The 21,624-nt window shown below is 39.2% G+C and overlaps 1 protein-coding gene across 3 annotated transcripts in view; it reads right to left on the bottom strand.

The window, feature by feature from the left end:
• Positions 1–21,624, bottom strand: part of LRP1B (LDL receptor related protein 1B) — a 4,835,697-nt gene that overhangs the window by 2,296,328 nt on the left and 2,517,745 nt on the right. For all 3 annotated transcript variants that reach the window (XM_069616528.1, XM_069616527.1, XM_069616526.1), the window contains exon 18: positions 16,487–16,603. In XM_069616528.1, coding sequence (XP_069472629.1) covers positions 16,487–16,603 — 117 coding nt within the window. The remainder of the gene's footprint in view (positions 1–16,486; positions 16,604–21,624) is intronic.

Below are 21,624 nucleotides of genomic sequence, written 5' to 3'. Positions count from 1 at the left end.
TACTTTCCGCGCACCCCTGATATGCACGTACCCCGCTCAATCGCGTGTGTGACTTCCCGCGCACCCCTGAAATACACTTACCCCGCTCAATCGCGTGGGTAACTTCCCGCGCAACCCCGAAATACACGTACCCCGCTCAATCGCGTGTGTAACTTCCCGCGCACCCCAAAATACACATAGCCTGGACATTCGCGTGTGGAACTTCCCGTGCACCCTGTAATACACGTACCCTGATGGAATCGCGTGTGATACTTTCCGCGCACCCCTGATATTCACGTACACCGCTCAATCGCATTTGTAACTTCCCGCGCAACCCCCGAAATACATGTACCCCGCTCAATCGCGTGTAACTTCCCGCACACCCCCGAAATACACTACCCCACTCAATCGCATGTGTAACTTCCCGCGCACCCCCAAAATACACGTACCCCACTCAATCGCGTGTATAACTTCCCGCTCACCCCCAAAATACACGTACCCCGCTCAATCGCGTGTGTAACTTCCCGCACACCCCCGAAATACACTACCCCGCTCAATCGCGTGTGTAACTTCCTGCGCAACCCCGAAATACACGTACCCCGCTCAATCGCGTGTGTAACTTCCCGCGCACCCCGAAATACACGTGCCCCGCTCGCACAGGCCCAATTGCTGTATGTTGCCACTTTTGTAATGCGCAGGGACGCTATCGCCTGCCTTCGTGTGGCGGACGTGTTTCGGCTTGTGCGTGTCTTTGGCTGTGCGTGGCTTTGCCCTATTCGATTCCATGAATACGTGTGGTTCGAGTGCGTGTGGGCGTTCCGTCTGCTTCCCTGCAGTACATCCCCAGATACGCCCTTATTTTTGCGCGTTGTTCCCCATTCCGTGCGTTATGCCCCGTGTTCCGCCCACTTTCTGGTGTATGCGCCGAGGTTGTGCGCTTTCACTGTGCGCGTCGCGCACACCTTTCGGGATGTTGCAGTGACGTGTGCGCCATGCACGGGTTTGGCGCACATCCCGAGGAAAACACGCGCCTGTTTTTTTGCGCTTGCGCCTGCTTGCGCCTGCTTGCGCAAAGATTTTTGGCGCACGTTTGTTCCATGAATCGGCCCCTTAATGTAAAGTCAAACATGTATGCACATTTCAAAGGTCCGAGTTTAACATACTTTTGTAAATATCCTCATAGGAGTGCCCTGTTAGAACCTTATTGACTTGAAATTAGCTAAATTTAAATGAGGGAAAAAAAGTTCCTAATGTATATACTCCTCCAGAGGTTAGTAGTCGTTCTAAAGTTGCAACCTGTACATAGAGAGGAAATCATTCACCAAATGCAATACATTAACAGATGTATTAGTGCCACTTTGCCAACACTGCCCACCTGGATATGTAGGGGAGACTTATGATATATTCATATTTAATCACACAGCTGCTTTTGATGTGGTGATCATTAGCACATTACTTCACAAGTAAGACCCATTCCTGCTTGAGCACATCCAGCAATTGCATGTACATTTGTCCTCCATCTTTGATAACCAATGTGCATGCTAGAGATTGGTTCAGATAGACCTTTGTTACATCAGATAATTACCCATATATAACATATCATATATACAATACAGTGATGAGTAGCAACGTGGGTATAATATATATGGCAACATGTGACATTCAGCACCACAACTTGTTGCAGGAAGGTTCTTGACTTTGCCACCAAATACTTTACTCTCCAATGATTATAGAAATTGATGCACAAAATGAACTCTGTCAAAATAAAATAGCTTTTTATACATTACACACGTGATTCTCTCCTTCCTTTGTACAACTCCGGCAAGTGTCTGTTCTTGCAGTTGTACATTCCCATATCAACTACTGCAATGACATCTAAGTCAGAGCTCCATGCAAAGACAGTACACAAATATTAGAGTAATCAAAGTCAGCCATTTGTGGATCAAAATGTGGCATTAACATATCCCCACTTATCGAAACATTTCTTTGGATCCCAGTACACAAGGGTTGGATTCCAAAGTGTCCTTCCTTGTCCTCAAGGCTGTACACTGAAATGGCCAAGAAAAAATATGTGTCTATCGGTCTCACAAAATCTGTTTCTCTGAAAGTCACTTTAGTGTAATAGATTTCAATGAAAATCAATTTCAAAGCAAGGCCATATAACTGTAATTCCCTTATTTAAGTCAGCATAAAACCTAACAACACTTGAAAAAGTAGAACAAAATGTATTTACAATAAAGATATACTGTAAATATTTAAAATATATAAGCAATATAGTTGCAATATTGAAAACGGTGTGATACGATGTCCCTTTTCTTTTAAAATAAGCAAGGAAACCACTGAAAAAGAGAAAACATGAAATTCAAAGACATGTATTGAAACTGATGCATTCAGTTTGGCATGTGGCACCCAAAACTGGCCATCCAAACTAGTCTGTTTCTTTCTCAGAGCAGAGGACATTACTATAGATGGAATTATCTTGCACATCCAAGGCTACACACTCTACAACTCATTCACTCAATTGTTCAATTGAAAACCTGATGTTTGAACAGTTCAGCGAATGCTTCAGACCATGCTGATCCATTTGAAAACGGATCCATAAACTGCTTTTATGTCCTTGTGTCCTTCTTACTATCCTTCCTTGCTATCACTCCTCTAGGGTATTTCTTAGTTTTCACAGACCCATTTCTCACAGGCATTTCATAGATCAGTACACAATTCAATGAATAATAGACTATTACACTGCAAGCATGGCCTCTGATAGTCCTATAGTGGGGAATGTAATGATGATGAGATGCAAAGGCAGCATTCATTGACCCAGTGGAAATGTTTAGTACATTAGATCTTATAAAAAGGCCATTGTAGTCACACAGTGTGTCACACAAAAGTGAGGAACCTGGTTCTCAGTCTTAACCTCCCAGGATAGATTATATCTAATCAATCAACATTGTCAAGAACTGGAAACAAGAAACATTAATTTACTTTTTGAGACATGTCAGTTAACCATCACATTACTGAATTTCAGTCAAAACAAGAAATGTCCTAAAAACAAGAAATAATTAAAATTCATGAAGTAATCAATATTGTAATTCATTTTAAAACAAATACATGGGACTGATGTCTTTTGTCATTGAGAAAACCATCATAACTCATAGAACAGGGATATCAATGTCCAAATCAATTATGTGATGCAAATTGCAAAAAATGAATACTCTCTTGTTTGAACTCACTGTTTCCTGATAAGACTTCAAAGGATTCCCTTAACCTTTGATCATTCTGAAGTCTTTTCTGCCATGTCAATGTCTGTGCCTGTGTGTTACAATTTCTCTCATCATTCCCATGGATTCTCACTAAGGTTCAATACTATATTAGTTGATTATTCTGCTTCTATCTTGATATCTGTTTATGCTCAGTGAGCTCTACTTTTCACATCTATTTTACTTCTCATTTCTGAATCCATCCAGTACATAACCATAAAGACCATGGCTCACTGGTTGATCTATATTTTTGATCAGCTAATATGAATACTCACATTAATGTAAGCTTGCCATCATCAGTGAACTTGTCCTTCAGCACCTCATTTACTTGAGTAAATGGAATGGAACCGTCTTTCTGGTCCTTTAGAGCCAAAGTAAAGAGCTGGCTCTCCGATAAGTAACACTAACTGGCTGCCAGCCAATTCTCTACCTTCTTTCAAAAAACGTATACTCCCCTGCTCACCTCATTCTGTGTTAATGTATGTATCACTGTTCATCCGGCATTGTCGTCTACACTTTAACCATCAGCAACTTCTTTATTCTCTTACATGTATTTATATGCAAATCGACTAATCTGTAACTCATGGTCGACTAGCACTTTTGTCTGATGTAATCTTATGTATGCCTGTAACTCTGTCACCAGTTCAAGCACCCAGTTATCCCAGGGTTAGGAGCGTGATATAAATAATAAACTAAATTAAACTAAACTAAACTAAAGTGGGCTCTTCATCATGGCTAAGCTTTGACTATGTTGTACATCTTTTAGTAATTATAATGTGCTTGTTGTAATCCCATGCATTTATTTTCATTATTTGCAGGAACACTTTACTTTGGTGAAACATTGTAACCAAATATAAATGTTTATTTTCTGTGTCTTCATTTCTTATGAGACCTCTTTCTCTAACCTGTAGTAAACAGCATTGACACATTTTCTTACTTGTATACTATATAATAGACATAATGCATCTTCTGCATCTTCCATAGACATAATGCATCTTCTGCATCTTCCATGTTTTCCTGTTGTACCTAACGCCATGAATTTTAGGATAAACCTACAGTGAATTACGGCAAGAGGAGCATGGCTGCAACTCAATCATTTCCATGTCCATGTCCCACTGCCTGCGTATTGTATAGATTTTAGTTAGGGGATATAAAATAGATTTGGTAATCCCCATAGGGATTCACACAAGTCGGCCGGCATGAAAGTAGATGTGGGTATAAATGCTGACATATTTTCAAGTTAGGCTGGGGTATCAGGCAGAGCATAATTTACACTATGCCATCTAGCTCTGTGAATTCAATGCCATGTATAGGGCATGACGGATGTTTCTATGGGCTCAGTAATATGTTCATCTGTAAATTACATTCCACCCAAATTAACATGGCTAGTAAAAGGAGCCAATATGGTGTAAGGTTTCCAAAACAGATATTGTACAGAACAGGTCTTAACTATGTTTTTTGGGTGTTCATTGTCTGTGACAACCCCCAAGGAAAGTGTAAACATTTTGAGAAATCTGAAGGACATTTCTGTTTGACACCATATCATTGTTCATCTCAAATTGCCAAGAAATCATAAAATGAGCCGCAACTTTAAGAATGTGACTGAATCGAAAATCAACTCCTTTTTGGAAATTAAATTGCTTGAATCATTGGAAAACGACACTGCTTTGGTCACCCATTTGTCCTCCGCTATATCTTCTTCTATAGAAACTCTAGCCACAGAAAATAATAAAATAATCTAACATGAACCCTTAAAAACACTTGGTTTAATGAGGATGTGCTTCAGTCAAGATCGAAGAAAAGGTGCTAGAAATGGAGGCCTTACAGACTACAAAGCTGCAGTTAAGAATTTTAAAACAACTATCATCGAGGCCAAATCTAAATATTACAACTCTCGAATTAGTAACACTAAATCTAGCTCTAGCAAGCTTTTTAGAGCTTTGAAGGAAATCAAAGGAAAAAATGAAAACAAACAGGCACCCGAACGAGACACAACATCACAACATGCTGCCAAATGATTCAAGACACATTTTCTAACAAATTTCTTGGTAATCAGGAAGAAATCCAGCAACTGAAGCTGGACGCTATAGCAGATGATAAGCCTTTCCCAAATACCATCAGTGCCAATTCCCAGACATTTCAATTTAGCTTCAAACAACATACAAAGCAGAAATCTTTAAAATAGCCACTAACCTAAAACCCACATTGTTTAAGGGAGACATGTGTCCAGCCACTATCCTTAAGGAATCGCTCACTTACTTGAGACCCTTGGATCACTAGAATGGTCAATCTTTCATTCAGCGAGGCCATAGTTCCAGCTGCAATTAAGGAAGTGTGGGTCACTCCCTTATTGAAAAAAGCTTCTTGGATCCCTCCCTAGCAAACATCTATCATCCCATAACTAACATGACTTTTCTGCTCAAAATCATGTACAAGGTGGCCTATCTTCAGTTTCAGGATTTTCTTGAAAGAAACAACATCTTAGGCACACATCAGTCTGGATTTAGAGCAAGGCAAGGGACAGAAACGGCCCTTCTAGATCTAAAATAAAAACTTGACTGGCATGATTGAAAGTGGGAGTCCCAGCATTACTGATGCTGTTGGATCGCTCCAGGGTCTTTGACATGCGCGATCATTCCACGCTTCTCGATCGATTGAAAGACCTAGCAGGCTGTTCTATCAAAGTATCGGATTAGATAGCCTCCTTTCTTGGCCCTTGAATATCAAGAGTGGCACTAGACAGTGTTCCATCATCCCCAGAGGTCCTTAAAGCAGGTATCCCACAGGGATCCTGAATTTTGCAATCCCTCTTCAATATCTAGATAAGGCCACTGCTTGACCTACTGGACCACCAGGGTGTCCGATATACCAACTATGCTGATGACACCCAGGTTGTACTTGAACTTGAAGGCAACTATGATAAGGATTTTGACACTCTCAATAGTGTCTACGCCGCAATACAGACATGGATGGTTTCCAATTCTTTAGCACTGAATGACACTAAAACAGAGCTAATCATTTTGGCCACCGGGCAGAAACTTCACAACTCAATACATCTTATAAGAGTTTTAATTTTGCAAATTATGAGATTGGGGTTACAGATTGTGTTAAAACCCCAGGCATTAATTGAGATGCAAAACTAAACAGAACTAACCATGTCACACACTCGCTCATCATGTATCTACTTGGTGAAGCTACTTAATCAAATCAGACCTTACATCTCTTTCCAAAATAGATCAATCCTAAGATCTGCCCTAGTCGACTCAAGGCTTGAATATCGTTTTAGTCTTTTGAGTGGGACAACAGAAACCTGTTTGCTCTCCAGGTTGCACAGAATATTGTGGTGCAAGCAGTCTTTGGTCTCTGTAAACAGGATCACATTTCTGATTGCAGGAGGACACTGCACTGTCTGCCCGTTAAACACAGTATTTTGTACAAGATCTTGGCATTATCTTACAAATGCTGGACCTTCATTACCCCACCTATCTTTCAGAATGGCTTACGGTTGATCAACCATTGCAATCTCTTTGTTCTAGTGACAACTACAAATTCAAGCAGCCTAGCTTCGATTTGGCTAAGTTTAGAGGTGCTAGCTTTCCAGTACAGGATCCCAAAGATTGGAATGCTCTTCCATTACCTATCGGAGCCTCTAATTCCTTGTCGGCATTCAAAAGGGCAGTCAAAACATATCTGTTCAACTTGCTGAATCCAGGCCAAATATAGGATGCCACGTCTAAGACACCTTTGTACCCCCCTCATTGTTCTTTAGATTTGAAATCTTTTTTTGTGTTGTTTTTTGTTAAATGTGCGCCCTGAGGTCCATGGACATGTGGTGTGATAAAAGAAACAAATAAATAAAAGTGTATTCTATGACAATGAAACCCCATTCCTTATGTGTAAACATGCTGCAAAATCTGAAGCCCATTGCTGTTTGACATCTTATCACCTTTCATCTCAAATGTTCAACCTATGACGATGACAATCCATTCCTAACTGAATATTAATTAATTTACCCTTTGTAATGGCCAGTCCATTAAACATCCACAACTAGTCAAAACACAAGCAGACAGTGTGCTATTTGGACTGAAAAGGCAGTACGACATTGCGTCTATCTTTACACCCTTACATTGGCTAGATGTATAACCAAGTGTCCTGCCTAAAACATTATATATATTCAGATAGTGTACTTGTCTGTTGGCAAAGCTATCTGAGATATCTGACCAATATGTATGCCAATTATGACATAAGGAATAATTCTCCCAGTCTCTTTCACCTACATTTTTAAAACATTAGTCTGAAAACTGTGCTTGTTGTAATCCCATGCATTTATTCTGAACTACTTGCAGGAACCATTTACTTTGGTTAAAAATGGTAACCAGGTATAGGTGTTTGTTTTTGGTTCTTCATTTCTTATGAGACCTCTCTCCCTAACCTGTGGTAGACATGCTTACATCTGCCCCAATGAGGACTAGAAGAAGAGCCTAAAAACAGGATTATTATATAAAGCAATTGGAAGAACTTCCCTCTCTCTCTCCTCATGAAACCTAGTAATGGTCATTCACAGTCGGTGTTTCCACAGTTAACTCTACAGAGCAAGACAAATTGGAATTCCTGGAGCAGACTGGATGACTCACAACACTCGGCCACACCAAAGGCAAAGCTCCAATCTGACTCTCAAGGTATGTAGTCAAGCACCACTTTGGTGTACACCAGCCACAAGTACTGCTACCTACTCGCACACATTTACCTCCATACACTAGACTAATAGATAAATCACAACATCTCTGCCATCAGAATTCATTGACAACCTATGACAAACGTTCCGTATAGCTGGACACTTAACAAGCCTCCTGCATTAGAATGCAGGTAGGACCTACAACAAAATAATTTGGTCTAGCTATACCCTTAACAAGTCTCACTCTCCTGACAAGCCCCCAGCACCCGTCCACATGCCTGATCATCATGGGTAGGTTAATGTGATGTGACCAGTTCATCTAACTCCATATCTTAGTCTAATGCACACACACATTGTATTCCTTGTGAAAAATGTCATACACTCCGGTACCCCGAGGGTGTTCACCCCCACAAGCGTGTTTAGGAAATACTAATGGGTTAAAGCTTCTACATAAATGACAAAGTACTCCTATTAGAATGAATCCGAACATCTGGGAAATTACCAACAGACACTATTGTGGGATAGGAGATATAAATGTAATACATAGCCCATTACCAAGTACTTGTTATGTTCTTTCAGATGGCCCATTGAGATTCTGCAAGTTCTGGAATTTTCTGGATGGAAGTATTTGTCTGACTCCAAACATATTATGGTTTATATCCCCTGCAACAACCCTCTCCCAGTCTTGTACAGTGGTCACATGGGGCTTCAAGCAGCATGCGGCTCACTACAGACATAAAGATTGCTCCAAAAACTATCTGAAGTTGCTAGGAGAACTTAGGTAGAATCAATTCTCAGATTAGACTATTTTGTATGACTAATATGCAAAGATATATTTCTCCTCTGAGATCCGTGGTTGTAGCCCCACTGAGTGGAAACAGCCAACAATACAGGATATTTGGGCTATGTTTATTCTCATTTGGTTGGCATAGTTTGCAAAATATGGGGTTTAAACCTAACTTGCTATAGTTAATCCAGACATGGATCCCTTGATCACTGTGCTTACAAAGGTTCACCTTCACCTCATTGATGAGGTTTAAAAATGATGTAACACCTTGTTGATGGTTCTCTCATTCAGAGGAGCATTACCTGGCATGTTGGTGCTGGTTTTAATCCCATGCATTTCTTCTCAGCTACTTGGGGGCACCATTTACTTTGGTGAAACATTGTGACCAAGTATATGTTATTGTTTCTTCATTTCTTTAGTTACAGGCAGATGAATTCATGTGATCACTATTTCTAACCTGGGATATCCCTGGTATGAACAATTTCCTACATTTATGCTATGTGAAAAATATAATACATCCTCTGCACCTGCCGTGATTGCCCATTGTACCTAACATTATGAATCTTAGATCAAACCAACAGTAAATTAAACCAAGAGAAGCATGGGTGTTAACTCATTTTCGTGTTCCCCTGCATGTATATTTCATTGATTTCAGTTAGGGAATATAAAATAGGCTCAGGAAACTAGGAGTTCACATGTTACCATGCTGTTTTACACTATCTAAATATATGGGGTTTAACCATAAATTACTGAGCCTGATCCCAACATAGATCCCTTGATCTCTGTACTTACAGATGCTCACATTCTCCTCACTGATGTTGATTAAAAAGGCTGACACACCTTGCTAATCATACTGTTATGCAGAGGAGAAATGCCATGCATGTCGGTGCTGGCTTAAATCCCATGCACTTCTTCTTAACTACTTGTAGAAAACATTTTAGACAACCTTGTAGAAATCTTGCTTTAATTAAACTATGACATTCCAATGATCTATTTTATGTCATTCTCATGTTGCTTCAATGAAATGTGTCATTTTAATGAATCTATGTTACCCTCATGTTGATGCTAAGCTTGCTAACAGCACCTTGATGCCTATGAGTTTAGTGCGCTTTATAAATTAAATAAATGCAATTAAAATAAATACATAAATTAAGCAGTGTCACCAAGTATAGGTGCTTGTTTTCTGTTTCTTTATTTTTCAAGTTTCAAACAGATAATTTCATGTGACCTCTCTTTCTAAACTGAGATTAACTCTATTTTTTCCTACTTGTATACATATTCGGCACCTACACTGCATTACCACCTCTCTGTCAAAATACCTTTATCACGTGCTCCTTGACTAAATACCAGAAAGGTCTGGTACCATGCCAGGCAGAGCATTTGAAAAGCTTGGGATCATGCCAGGTAGTAGAAAAAAACACTCACACCTTTTTTCAGAAACCAACATAAATGCAATGATAACAACAAAACTCTTTTGCATTTGGGATTTTTCTTGTTATTGTATGTTTCATCAAACACACCATCAAACACTGTAGGGACATTTATTGCACATGGGCACAAAGGCCAAATAAGAGCTCTCATTTAGCACAAGAGAAAAATAAACATGTCAATTCAACCATGCATTTTGTTATAAAAGAAAACAGAACATGCACTTTAACACTGACTTATTTATTTGGCTTCAAAATGGTATTTACTATGATTATAATAATGCATGTACCATAGATTAACGATGCGTAAGGTCTGCTGCGTGCTTTGGAAATGCTAATAAATAAATAAATATATACCACTTCTCTATATACTATTAGTAGATTGAGGATGAAATTGGGACAAGCCCTGGCAAGCAGTTCAGTTGGTTATGAAAACAGTTACACTTTAGGAACCATTCCCACCTACTATCTTGCACCTTGCCCTTTTAGCCAAATGTCAGATTAGTCTGATGTTAGAAATAATTGAATCTCTTGGATAACACAATTATTCCCATAATTAATTTAGATCCAAGAAGCTTCTGTGTTCTTCGGGTACCATGAAAAACAAGGAAATTGCCTTATATGTCATCTGAACTGGCCAAATCGCTCCTTGCAAGACAGACCAGTTTCTTTGGTCCTTGTTAATACTCACTTGCATCTGACATACAACCAGCCCTTCAGGCCTGACTGCAGTTCGGGCTCCCCTCAGCAGCTACCCCTACCTTGATTCCTGGTATTCTTCGGGGCCACCACAGCTTGGAAGCCTGTCACATTGCCAGCTACCCAGATAACCTCTGCTCACAACCTTTAAAACCCCCAGCAAGAGTTGGTCAGATACCTTTGTGCTTGGACAGCACAGCCAACCAGATTTCCCACTCAATGTAACAGAAGCTCACAAATGTGTTCATATAAGCCCCTGGTCTCTTTCAAATTCAGAAATCAGAACCCAGAATTTGATAGAAGCCTGAGGGTTGTTAAATCTCAGGTTTGAAAGTTCAGTCAGCCAATGCCCAACCACAGACTATGTGATGGCCCAACACAGCAACACACATGGAAGCAAAACCCCAGACTAAAACCCCTACTTCCTGCTGATAGTCACATATAAACCCTTGTCAAGAATGATCCCTTCCTCCTATATCACATATGGATCCTGGGCATTTTACCCATCATCTCTCAATGCCACTTCCCTTAGTACCAGCCCATTTCTGGTGTACCTCCCAGTCCTTGTAACAAAACCTTTGATAAACTTCCAGTGCCTCTACCTTTTTCCAGTTCAACCTTTTGCTCTTTGGACATCATTCAGAACACACCACCCAGTAATGTAACTTATTTGTCCTTCCTCTTTTCCTGTTCAGAACAATGAAGGCTTATACTCAAGGTCCTTTCAGCAGCTACACCGCACAGCCTCTGAATCTCACCCACATATGCTGTTTCACTTCTTTGCTTTGTCCCCTGAAAACTGGCAGCCCACAGGCCTAACACCACTGCCTTCTAGGAGAAGATACATGCTGTATTCACAGCTCTTTTTGGGAAATCTGAAACACAGACCCACCTTAATCCAGGAGGTATACCGTTACCCATCGGTAGAACAAACAGGATTACCTTTCTTACAGCTTCTCAGAGGACTCCCTAAAGAGATACCATGAATGAATTGTGTTAGTGTATATAGGAATAGACTCAATCTTATCCCACACGGGGGATGAGTGGCACTGTGCTTAGATCTAGCACTGGAATGCTTTTTACAGGATGAAATATTAAATATAAGAGCAAAAACTCACAGATTGTTTTATAATCTAAATTTCAGATCATTGAATGTAAACATGTTTTACTGTATGTTATAATAAAACTGTAAGCAAACAAAAGATACCACAACTGAATGTCAGGAATTAATCTGGCTGGATCCAGTATTGTGTATCTAGCTTAGAGGAAGCCATTGTTTTGTTTTAGAGGTTGTTGTTGGCTGTTTCTTATGTTATTGTATGCAATGGCTGATTTTGATTGCACAAGTATACCTCTGACAATTATGATGTAACCTTTTCATAGGAAGATACTTGACTCAATAAGCATTTCTAACAAGGAACAGAATATCTTCTTGAATGACTTATCACATGTCTTGAGCACACAAGTGTGAGGGTTCACCCTTTGATTTTGTGTACACATTTTTCAGACCGGCAGGTGTAACTGTCTTGCACTCACCTGATGCTGATAGTGCATAGTTTTTGGAAGACAAATATTAGTAACAGGGACAAATAGATTGGTGCAGTTACTCTTGTTAACCAACACCACCCATTTCATTGCATTTTTAACTTGTATGTGGCTTGTTAATCCTGATTATACAGTGGTGCTTTTGGACATGTTGATGATACAGATAATGCTTATCAGAATTGTTTTTCATGTGAACAGGGTTTATGGATCCAGAATATAGTCATCTCTACAATACAACCCAAATTATATACTGCCGCTTCACACATTCACAACCATTGTGCTGATGAACCAAAACTCCTGTCCTAGAGCAAGCAATAGTAGCACAAGGTGATGTTTTTTTTTTTAAATCATGTTCTAAATAGTGCTTTGTGCTCCTTGCATCAAAGTTTTTAACATCTTTACACTGTGGTTTCTAACTAGCCTTGTTTTCTCACACTCACAAACTGACAAGCTGATGACCCAAGGAGACACTGTCCATTAAAGATTTGCAAGATAGATACTATCACACAAACAACACTGCAGTTTGGTCCAGATTGTCGAATTCAAGACAATACAATTGCATCACAAGATGTACTTGTCTGAAATTGCACTTAAAGATTAAACCACAGATGTGGAATTCTCTTTGATGCATCTCTAAAAGTTATTTAGCAAAATAGTTATGAAGTTAAATGTTGCCTTCTCATTGTTAACTGGAATTCTTCTACCGAGATGGTGAGGATTTCAACAAGGGGCATTGATAGATATGCTGTTTCCCTCAAGCTATCCTTTGATAGTGAAATAAAAAGAAAATCCATTTAGGGATAGTATTGGTTGTTTCTTCAACTAATGCAATGACTGTGGTGAGACAAATGGTTTATCATGGACCCCAAATGTCTTATTAAGATTTGCTGCAAATTTCTGCTATTATTTATGAACAAATCTGTTTGTTGCATATTAAATCAGGACCTGGGGCCAGATTATCAAAGTATTGCCTGTTTATTTTTTCTTTAATGCGCCAGCCATAGCTCTCGTTTACTATTATCAATGGTTAGTGAGTTATCATCAGGGGATGCATGTTGCATGCAAAATATCACTCTATTACACTTTGCGTGGTAGTTTCACAAGGGGACTTTTTAACAGAGAGTTCCCATTTTATACGCTGCTTACTTAAAAAGGCAGCCATGCGAATATCGTTCTGTTGTTTAACTTGCTGCATTCCATCACTGCTGCAACTGCTGAACGGTTCCATGTCATTTCATTGTCTGCCTGTTCATCCCCAGGCTTTTTAACATGCACATTCCATCGAATGTGCTCATCTTTTTTTTTGCTATTGGCCACCAGCCCAAACCCTTATCTGACCTTTCCCAACCCCCCTAAAAAATTTGAGGCGCACATTTGATGGAATGTGCATGTTAAAAAAGCCTAGGGATGAACAGGCAGACGATGAAAGGACGTTGTACCCTTAGAACACTGTAGCATGTCAGCTTTACACAAAGGGGATTTCATTATTGATATGATCGAGACTATTTGTGTCAGAGGAAGTGGTGCATGACGTCACATGCAGCAAACGTAAACTGGAAGAAATTCACATATTTCATTTTAGGATGTTGTTCCTAACTACAGACATTTAACAGCACTAATAAGCATTTCCTAAGAGAATATGTTTTTTTTGTAACTATTACTTGCTAAATAGAAGGGATTCACACATTATATGCCTAACGCGTGTAAGAAAACGTGTCTTAGACAGCAGAAAGTCAATATGAGTGCTCTGCACAGTTTGTCTCTGACAGTTTCTTGCCTCACGGCTCAGTTTTGCCGAGTCGAGACATACATTTGGCAATTATCAAAGAGGCACTTTGAATGACTAGAAAGCTTGTAAAAAAACAAAGAAAGAATGCTAATGGGCGTGCACGCAAAACGGAAAACAAAAGTAGCTTTTAGTTGCACTGGGTATTTTAATATGCAATGCAACCGATTTTTTTTTAACATGATAATATTACTTTAATATATTTAAATTGTATGCCTGTGCTGAAAGGACTTTCTAAAAAAAATGATGTTCAAGATCCATCGTTCTGTTATTTGGAACCACCAACTTCAAACATATTCAAACCTCTTCCTGGTAGTACAACAGCAACAGAAGAACATTGATAATGGTATTGGAAACCCACTGCAGGGACACTTTTTATCTGAAATATTTGGAATTGTAATCTAGTCTCACGACCTTGGAGACACTAAAAATACACCCTTTTAACTTAGTTGTACTTCAACTTAATACTACTGTCTCACAGATGTTAAGGTGCAGACCTAGCATCCACTATGATAAGCAAGCCAAGATGCATGGTCATTTACACTTTCTACATCTTATGTACAGATGATATAGTTCACCGTTTGGATCACCTTTCTTTTTAGCCAATTATGTGTCTCTTTTGTGCAAGTGGCTCCTAAAAAAAAACAAATCCCACATAATCCCTCGCTTTCTTTACCAATCCTCAATTGATAATTGCCATTTACACGCAAACAACCCATAGTCAACCACCTTCAGAGCAAAATGTGCTGAAACTAATGTGCTTTCATCCCAAGTGACTTGCTAATTAGAAAGTCGGTAACAGCACATCAGCTTGGTTTTGACGCTTTACTCACTACGAATTGTTGATATATATTTGAAAATAAAATGAGGATGAGGGGGGCTACAACATCAATTTTATAACTCAAAGGTCCCGATTTACTATATGTTTTTAATAGGATTTTGCCATTGCAAAACACTTTGGTAAATGAGGACCAGAGTGGGCTTGTGTAATTAGCTCTACTATGGAGGCCAGAGTAAAAATAACCTGATTTACGATTTTGATCGACTAGTATTGGACTTCTGATAAACTCTACAGATCTGGATTATCCGCCACCAAGATGTTTTAGAGATGTGAGTGAGGTCTGGAGATTTTTGTGCAGATTTTAGTGTGATTCAGTAATCTCAAAAATTCTTCTCCCCTGTGTGCGATAATATTCATATAGGTAGAGGATTTCAGTGAGCTTTCTTTTCTGATTTCTTCATGAGGGCAGGTAGAATGAGTAAACATGTAGGGGATGAATGATTTCTGCATAGAAGATTGACACCATTTTTTTTTCTTCAGGCCACAGATGAACACTATTCTTGTAAATGAAAATACCATCCAAGATATGGCTGCACATGCATTCCATAGAACACATGTGCAGGAAACTATTTTCTCTTAGGTCCAGTGTCCCTTTCTCCCCAATGAATGTGATTAGGGATGGAAGTGTGACAGTTTGCATGATCTGTGCAGTAATGGATGGCTATTTGTTGATTGTTGACTTACATGTATATAATCATGAGTTGGATAACAAATACCTTTTTAAAATTACGGTGATATTTAAAAGTCTCAGAAGAGAAATTAGGAATCCTATAATGTGCAATAACTATAAAGTTGTACAGTTGTTTCCTATTGAGAAAGCTTCTCTTGTTGGAGTTGATGTGTTCCATTCTGATTCAACCAAGACTTACCTGATAAGTGAAGAGAGAGTGCTTGTTTACTTATACTTTATAATGTACTGCACCATCCCCTGCAATGATTTCACAGTTTATACGTCACTGCAAGCATATGCACATGGAGAAATAATAGTTGAGTTGTTTACCAGAAAACTACATTTTGGAAATAATGATAGTCAGTGAGCCTCTTATTTTTCAATGTTTTACATAGTTAATTGTTTTGGAGTCACTTGAGTTTATGTTTCTATTACTTTCAAATTTCCATAATCAGAAAATGGCAACACATGTGTGTTTAGCAGTGGCTACCTCTCCCCCGTCTTGCTTCTTAATAACTGTTAAGCTTAACGTGTTAGTTATCGTTCTCCCCAATCAATGTGTATATATTTCCGAGCAGTTATTACTTGGTTACACACCTATTATTCCCACAAATACAGTTTTTATAATGATAAGAGTTGTTTTATCCACTTGATTGATTTCTTTATGGACGTGTTGTGTTTTCTCCATGGCAACAACATCCTACACAGTATGACTGTTCGAAAAGTTCTTGACTTAAACAACTACTACAAGTACTTCAACTGAGGGTCCAGAAGGTCTGATATCATGTACAGTGCAAGTGAAGCAAAAGTTAAAACTCACCACATGATGTTATTTCATCAGTTCTGTCACCACAATCATCTTCCTGATCACACAACCAAGATCTTGGAATACAGCGTCCATTCCCACAGGAAAACTGATTGCTGTGGCACGTCCTTGCTGCAATGGGTAGTCATTTGTTACATTGTTGAAATACATACATATATGTATACAATTGACATGTATACGATCAATGTCTAGCAGTGTCAAAAAGGCAATTCTGAATCATATACTATGCAATGACTGAATAATTGAACACATGTTATAGTTCCATTGGAAAGCCTGTTAAATTGGATTTGAAGTGCTTCTGTTCTGATTCTGAACAAGATGTCAAAAGAAATGTCCCTTCAGATTAGTAGAAAATCTTGCCAAGAAGGCCCACTTTCAAATCCACATCCTCAAAGGAATCCTTCTTTTCTGCACTTTCCTTCAGAAGCTCAATGACTCTCGAGCTCTGGTACTCTATAGGCTGGACTATTCCAACAGCCTCTTCCTTAATCTACCGTCTTCCTTTCTGTTCTCTCCAGCTTATCTAGAATAGGGCTGCACGATGTATCCTTAGTTGCAAGACACGGGAAAGCATTTATCCAGCTTTTAAATGTCTCTACTGCCTCCAGGTTGCACCAAGGATCAAACCATTTTTTTTTTATTGTTAATGTGTTACAGCCAAAATTGACTTTTCACATATCATTCATTAAATAATCATTTTCCGAAAGAAAAATAAATGTCATAACAATGGGAATAAAACATTATTTGCTACACATTTTCAGCCCACCAATCCTTGGGTATTCAAGCTTGGCGCTAAATCTATTAAGTAGCGAGCTCAGAATTTTCAGTACTCTTAAAAGTTCAATCGATAGAAAAATCCAATTACCCGTGGAACGTCTCTGTCAAAATTCCTCTGTATCAAACCAGTTCTCACAATGTACAAAGCATGCAAAAGAGGAGATCATCAAGTCTCTGCCCCCCAGACATTCCATACAAATGTGTCGTGAGGTCTGTTTCAAAGTGCAGCCACATGTTTGACAAGTGTTGTTTAAATCTTTCAATTTAAGTCTACTGGTTGTGATCTCTCTCATCAATAGTAGGTTTAAACAAAATCTTATTAATGTGAATCTTCTACGTGCATCAGGGAACTTCAACAAACATGCTGAAGAACTCCTTTATGATATGATATGATATGGTATGATATGGCATTTATAACATACCTATACACAAGTGTTTCAAGGCATGAAAAAGTTTGTCTAAGAAAGAATGACCCCTATGGAGCTTTTGCCCACAGACTTTGTCTATGGTCTTGACCCAGTGAAACACCATTAGGCCATTCTTCATCTTAACAGGATCCTCTGTTGGGTCTTTTAACATTTTGAAGGTGCCTTCTAGGATGTCATTAATGGTCTTTGACAGTTTCCCCAGATAAGTATTTGAATGATTCAATGTGTCCATAGACACCTCTTCAAACAGTGTATTTTTCATTGTGCACTTAATGCATCAATATTGCCATATTAATCTCCAATGCATATGGGTCCCTAAAGAATTCAAGCCCAACTCATAACTGAGAGCAGCCATCGGGAGTGACGTTGGGAGGTTCAGCAACTTCTTCCATAATCTACCCTCAAGCTGCTCCCAGTTCAATCCCCAGGCCTGCGACTAAGTGTCCATTCTGTATAACAAAGATGATATCACTTTGACTTTGTAATACCTAATCAGAGGCAAAATCAAATGCTTACAGTACAAATTCTTGATCGGTTTCATTTGCGATAGAGATTGATCGACCTTTGACTCTGATGCTTCCTCGACCCATTTCTTATTTGGACCAGCCAGTATAAGGAAACCCAGTTAGGTACAATCTCCACTCAATGTTATTCTCTGAATTTGCACGGACTAGCTGAGATCAACCTTTTTTCGTGTTGGGTTCGAAAACCTCATATTCTGGATTTTTCCAGGATTAATGAGGAGTTCATTACCCTATGCATATGAGCATATAGCCAACACAATTGCGGTATTCCTCGAGGCGGTAAAGTCAATTAAAATAATATTGTCGAAAAATGCCAACCAGGTTATCTTTTTGCCACCAATTTTAAGGCTCACTAGAGCATACTCCCTCAAGAACCTATCTAGGTCCGTTAGTTAAAGATTAAAAAGGCAGGGTAACAATATGCAACCCTGCTGTACACCCATTTATGTGCCTATCATTATAGATAGATAGATAGATAGATAGATAGATAGATAGATAGATAGATAGATAGATAGATAGATAGATAGATAGATAGATAGATAGATAGATAGATAGATAGATAGATGCCCCTCGGCATCCAGCTTCACCTTGATTGATGTGTTCTCATGCAGATAGATGATTGCTGCCAAGAGCCCATGAGGGATACCCCGAGATCTTACCTTTGCCCATAAGCAAGACCTATTTATGGTGTTGAATGCCTTTGAAAGGGCTACCATGGCCATATACATAGGACTCTTTCCAACTTCCCATTCACTCTCCTGAAGCATGTTGACAATTAAATCATTAAGGCGAGTGGACATGCCCTTCCTAACTCCTATCTGGCGTCTATCCAAAATGCTGTTGTTCTCTGCCCAGCTCTCAAGTTCCAACAATGCTCACCCTGCAAAGATCTCACTATCTATGTCTAGAAAGGCAATGGACAATAGTTGATAGGATCAGTCGGATTGTCCTTCTTCTGTATTTGAACACTGATTGCATTCTTCATACTTTGAGGGCACTTTCATAGTGCAATGATATTGTCAAATTGTGGTTGCAAGACAACGGATCAAGTACCCATATCCGATTAAAACATTTGGTTTGTCATTCCATTAGGACCCAGAGCTTTCGATGAAGAATACTTTTTATCAAGAACTCCACTATTTCCTTTGGTACCTTAAAGGACCATGGAGTCTCTTGGAAATGTACAGTAAATTATTTCCCAGACGGCCAGAACAGGCACCCAACATTCTCCAGCCAGACCTCCTCTGAGACATTATTACTTTGACCCTGCAACTGAACATTTTTCATCTTATTTACTAAGGCCCAGAATTGTCTAGAGTTCTTTGTTATCAGGACATTCAGCATAGAATCCCCCTGAATCTGTAATTTTAGATATTTATTGACACTATTCTAATGTTTTAATTCCTGCATCAGCCATTTTTTCTCCTTATTTTTTTTGCAGCTTGGTATGCACGATAAATTTAATAGTCTAATGATTTTCCGGAGTATTAAGCAGGTGGCTATCCCCATATGGGGTTTATCTAGGTCCTATATGAATGATTTGAAGCAGTTGGGATCACAGTCTCGAATTAACTGTTTTTTGGATTGGGTCCCGACTTTTCCTTTACATCTATTGTTCAATTAACGACCATTCCCTTTAAACCTTACTGGTCTGTTACCACCCTGATTCACCTATAGGCTGCAAGAGTAACCAGACTTGTGCAACTCACTAGGGAATAAAAGAGTTTTGAATTTCATTTTCGGCCATTAGTATGTGTGCTACTTCTTCGTTAGCTAAACCGTCCAAAAGTGCTTTGGAAATCTGTCTCAGAAGCTCTTGCAGGTCACAGCGCACAGGAGTATAATACAAATGTACCACCAACAGACATCTTAGTACCCCTCCTAAACAAAAATACAATTTAGCTGCTAAAATGCCATATTATTCACACCTTACACTAGTCACTTTTTTTTTATTTGGGCATTTTTTGTGTAGATGATAAGGCCTCCAGAGGGCCAGCCCAGCACGTTGCCAGTTGCCAATTGCTCCAATATATTGAAGCTGTCTAATGTTAGCTTGTCTAGTATTTGTATTTGTATTTATTAGTTATTAGTAACCATGTCTCCTGTAGTAAAATTATGTCCAAGGTTTCCAAGATTTCTTTCCTGGTGGCGTTGTTTGTAAAACTCCTGTATCATCTGGTGTTCAAGCTGAGAACGTTTATATTATAATTTGCTAAAGTGATACATTGTTGGCCTCTAACTTCTAAAAGATTTCAGTCAGGATCACTGGAAGTATTGACCACACATTGCTACTGGCTTTCCCTGAGTTTTGGGGAGTTCCACCTTCCAACGTTTCCAAATTATTGTCTGCGCATATGGTCGTTTTGCTTTCCTTCTTCACACTATCTGCACTTCCGGCATTTCCAATGTGTCTATTCATTGTTATTTTAGTAGACACCTTGTAGCCTTTAGCTAGGAGAATATTTGGGACTGCTAGAAAGGCAGTCACCCCTATGCATGATTCTAGGCCTATTTCCACTATGTTTGTACAGTGTGCATATGGAAAATGAATGAAATCCAAGTTGTGGGAAAACAATAGATATAACTGTAATATATCGTTTACCAACTTCAGGATTTCATTTCTATTCAGAGTATAATTGTTAATTCCCAAGTGTGTCTTTTCCAACCAAATGTGTGGACTTGTAAAAAAGGAACTAGATAAGTCTTCTTAGACCGAGACCTTGCCTCATTTTATGTGGTCACTATTATCAGAATCTTTTGCACTTATTGAAACCTGATCTTTTCCAGAGGGATTTCCTTGTTGCAATGTCAGTGAATTAGCCAGTTTCTCAGAGGCTTGAGATGCTTGTGGAGTATTAGTCGTCATTATTTTGGGGAGAGTTTACTGTACATGACATGCTTTTGTTTTTCCCCATTTGAAAAATCGGGGCCCATCTGACGAGTGTGATTATCTCCTGTTTTGTCTTCACATTCTCAGACGGTGGTCCCACCTGAGTTTCAAAACAGACCCTCCCAATTTTCCCATTATGTCTACGGGGCCCAGTCTTTCGAATCAACTACAGAGGGCACACCAAGAGCTCCATGTTCAGCTCTTCATTTGGGGAATCTTCAGGCACCGGCTCATGCAGAGCCGTATCTGGATCAGAATTTTTAGATGAACTTTGCAAACGACCCTCCTCTGAGATCACACTTTATTTCTCTCTTTTTGGACTTTTTTTTCTATTATGCTGCAATGTCTTTCTGCAAGATTCCAATTAAGTTCCAGCATAGGTGTCAAAGACTGGAGTTTCTGATTCAGATTCTCCACGATTTCAACATTGTTTTTTTGGAAAATTAAGGTCAATCTACTCTGTTTAACCAGATGTTCCTGTAGCATGCTCAGTGTTATCTTTATTTCACTCGA

Source organism: Ambystoma mexicanum, chromosome 9 (genome assembly GCF_040938575.1).
Source record: "Ambystoma mexicanum isolate Mex_15411 chromosome 9, UKY_AmexF1_1, whole genome shotgun sequence".
Lineage (NCBI taxonomy): Eukaryota > Metazoa > Chordata > Amphibia > Caudata > Ambystomatidae > Ambystoma > Ambystoma mexicanum.
Note: the sequence above shows the minus strand (reverse complement) of the source record. Positions and strands in the feature narration are given on the sequence as shown.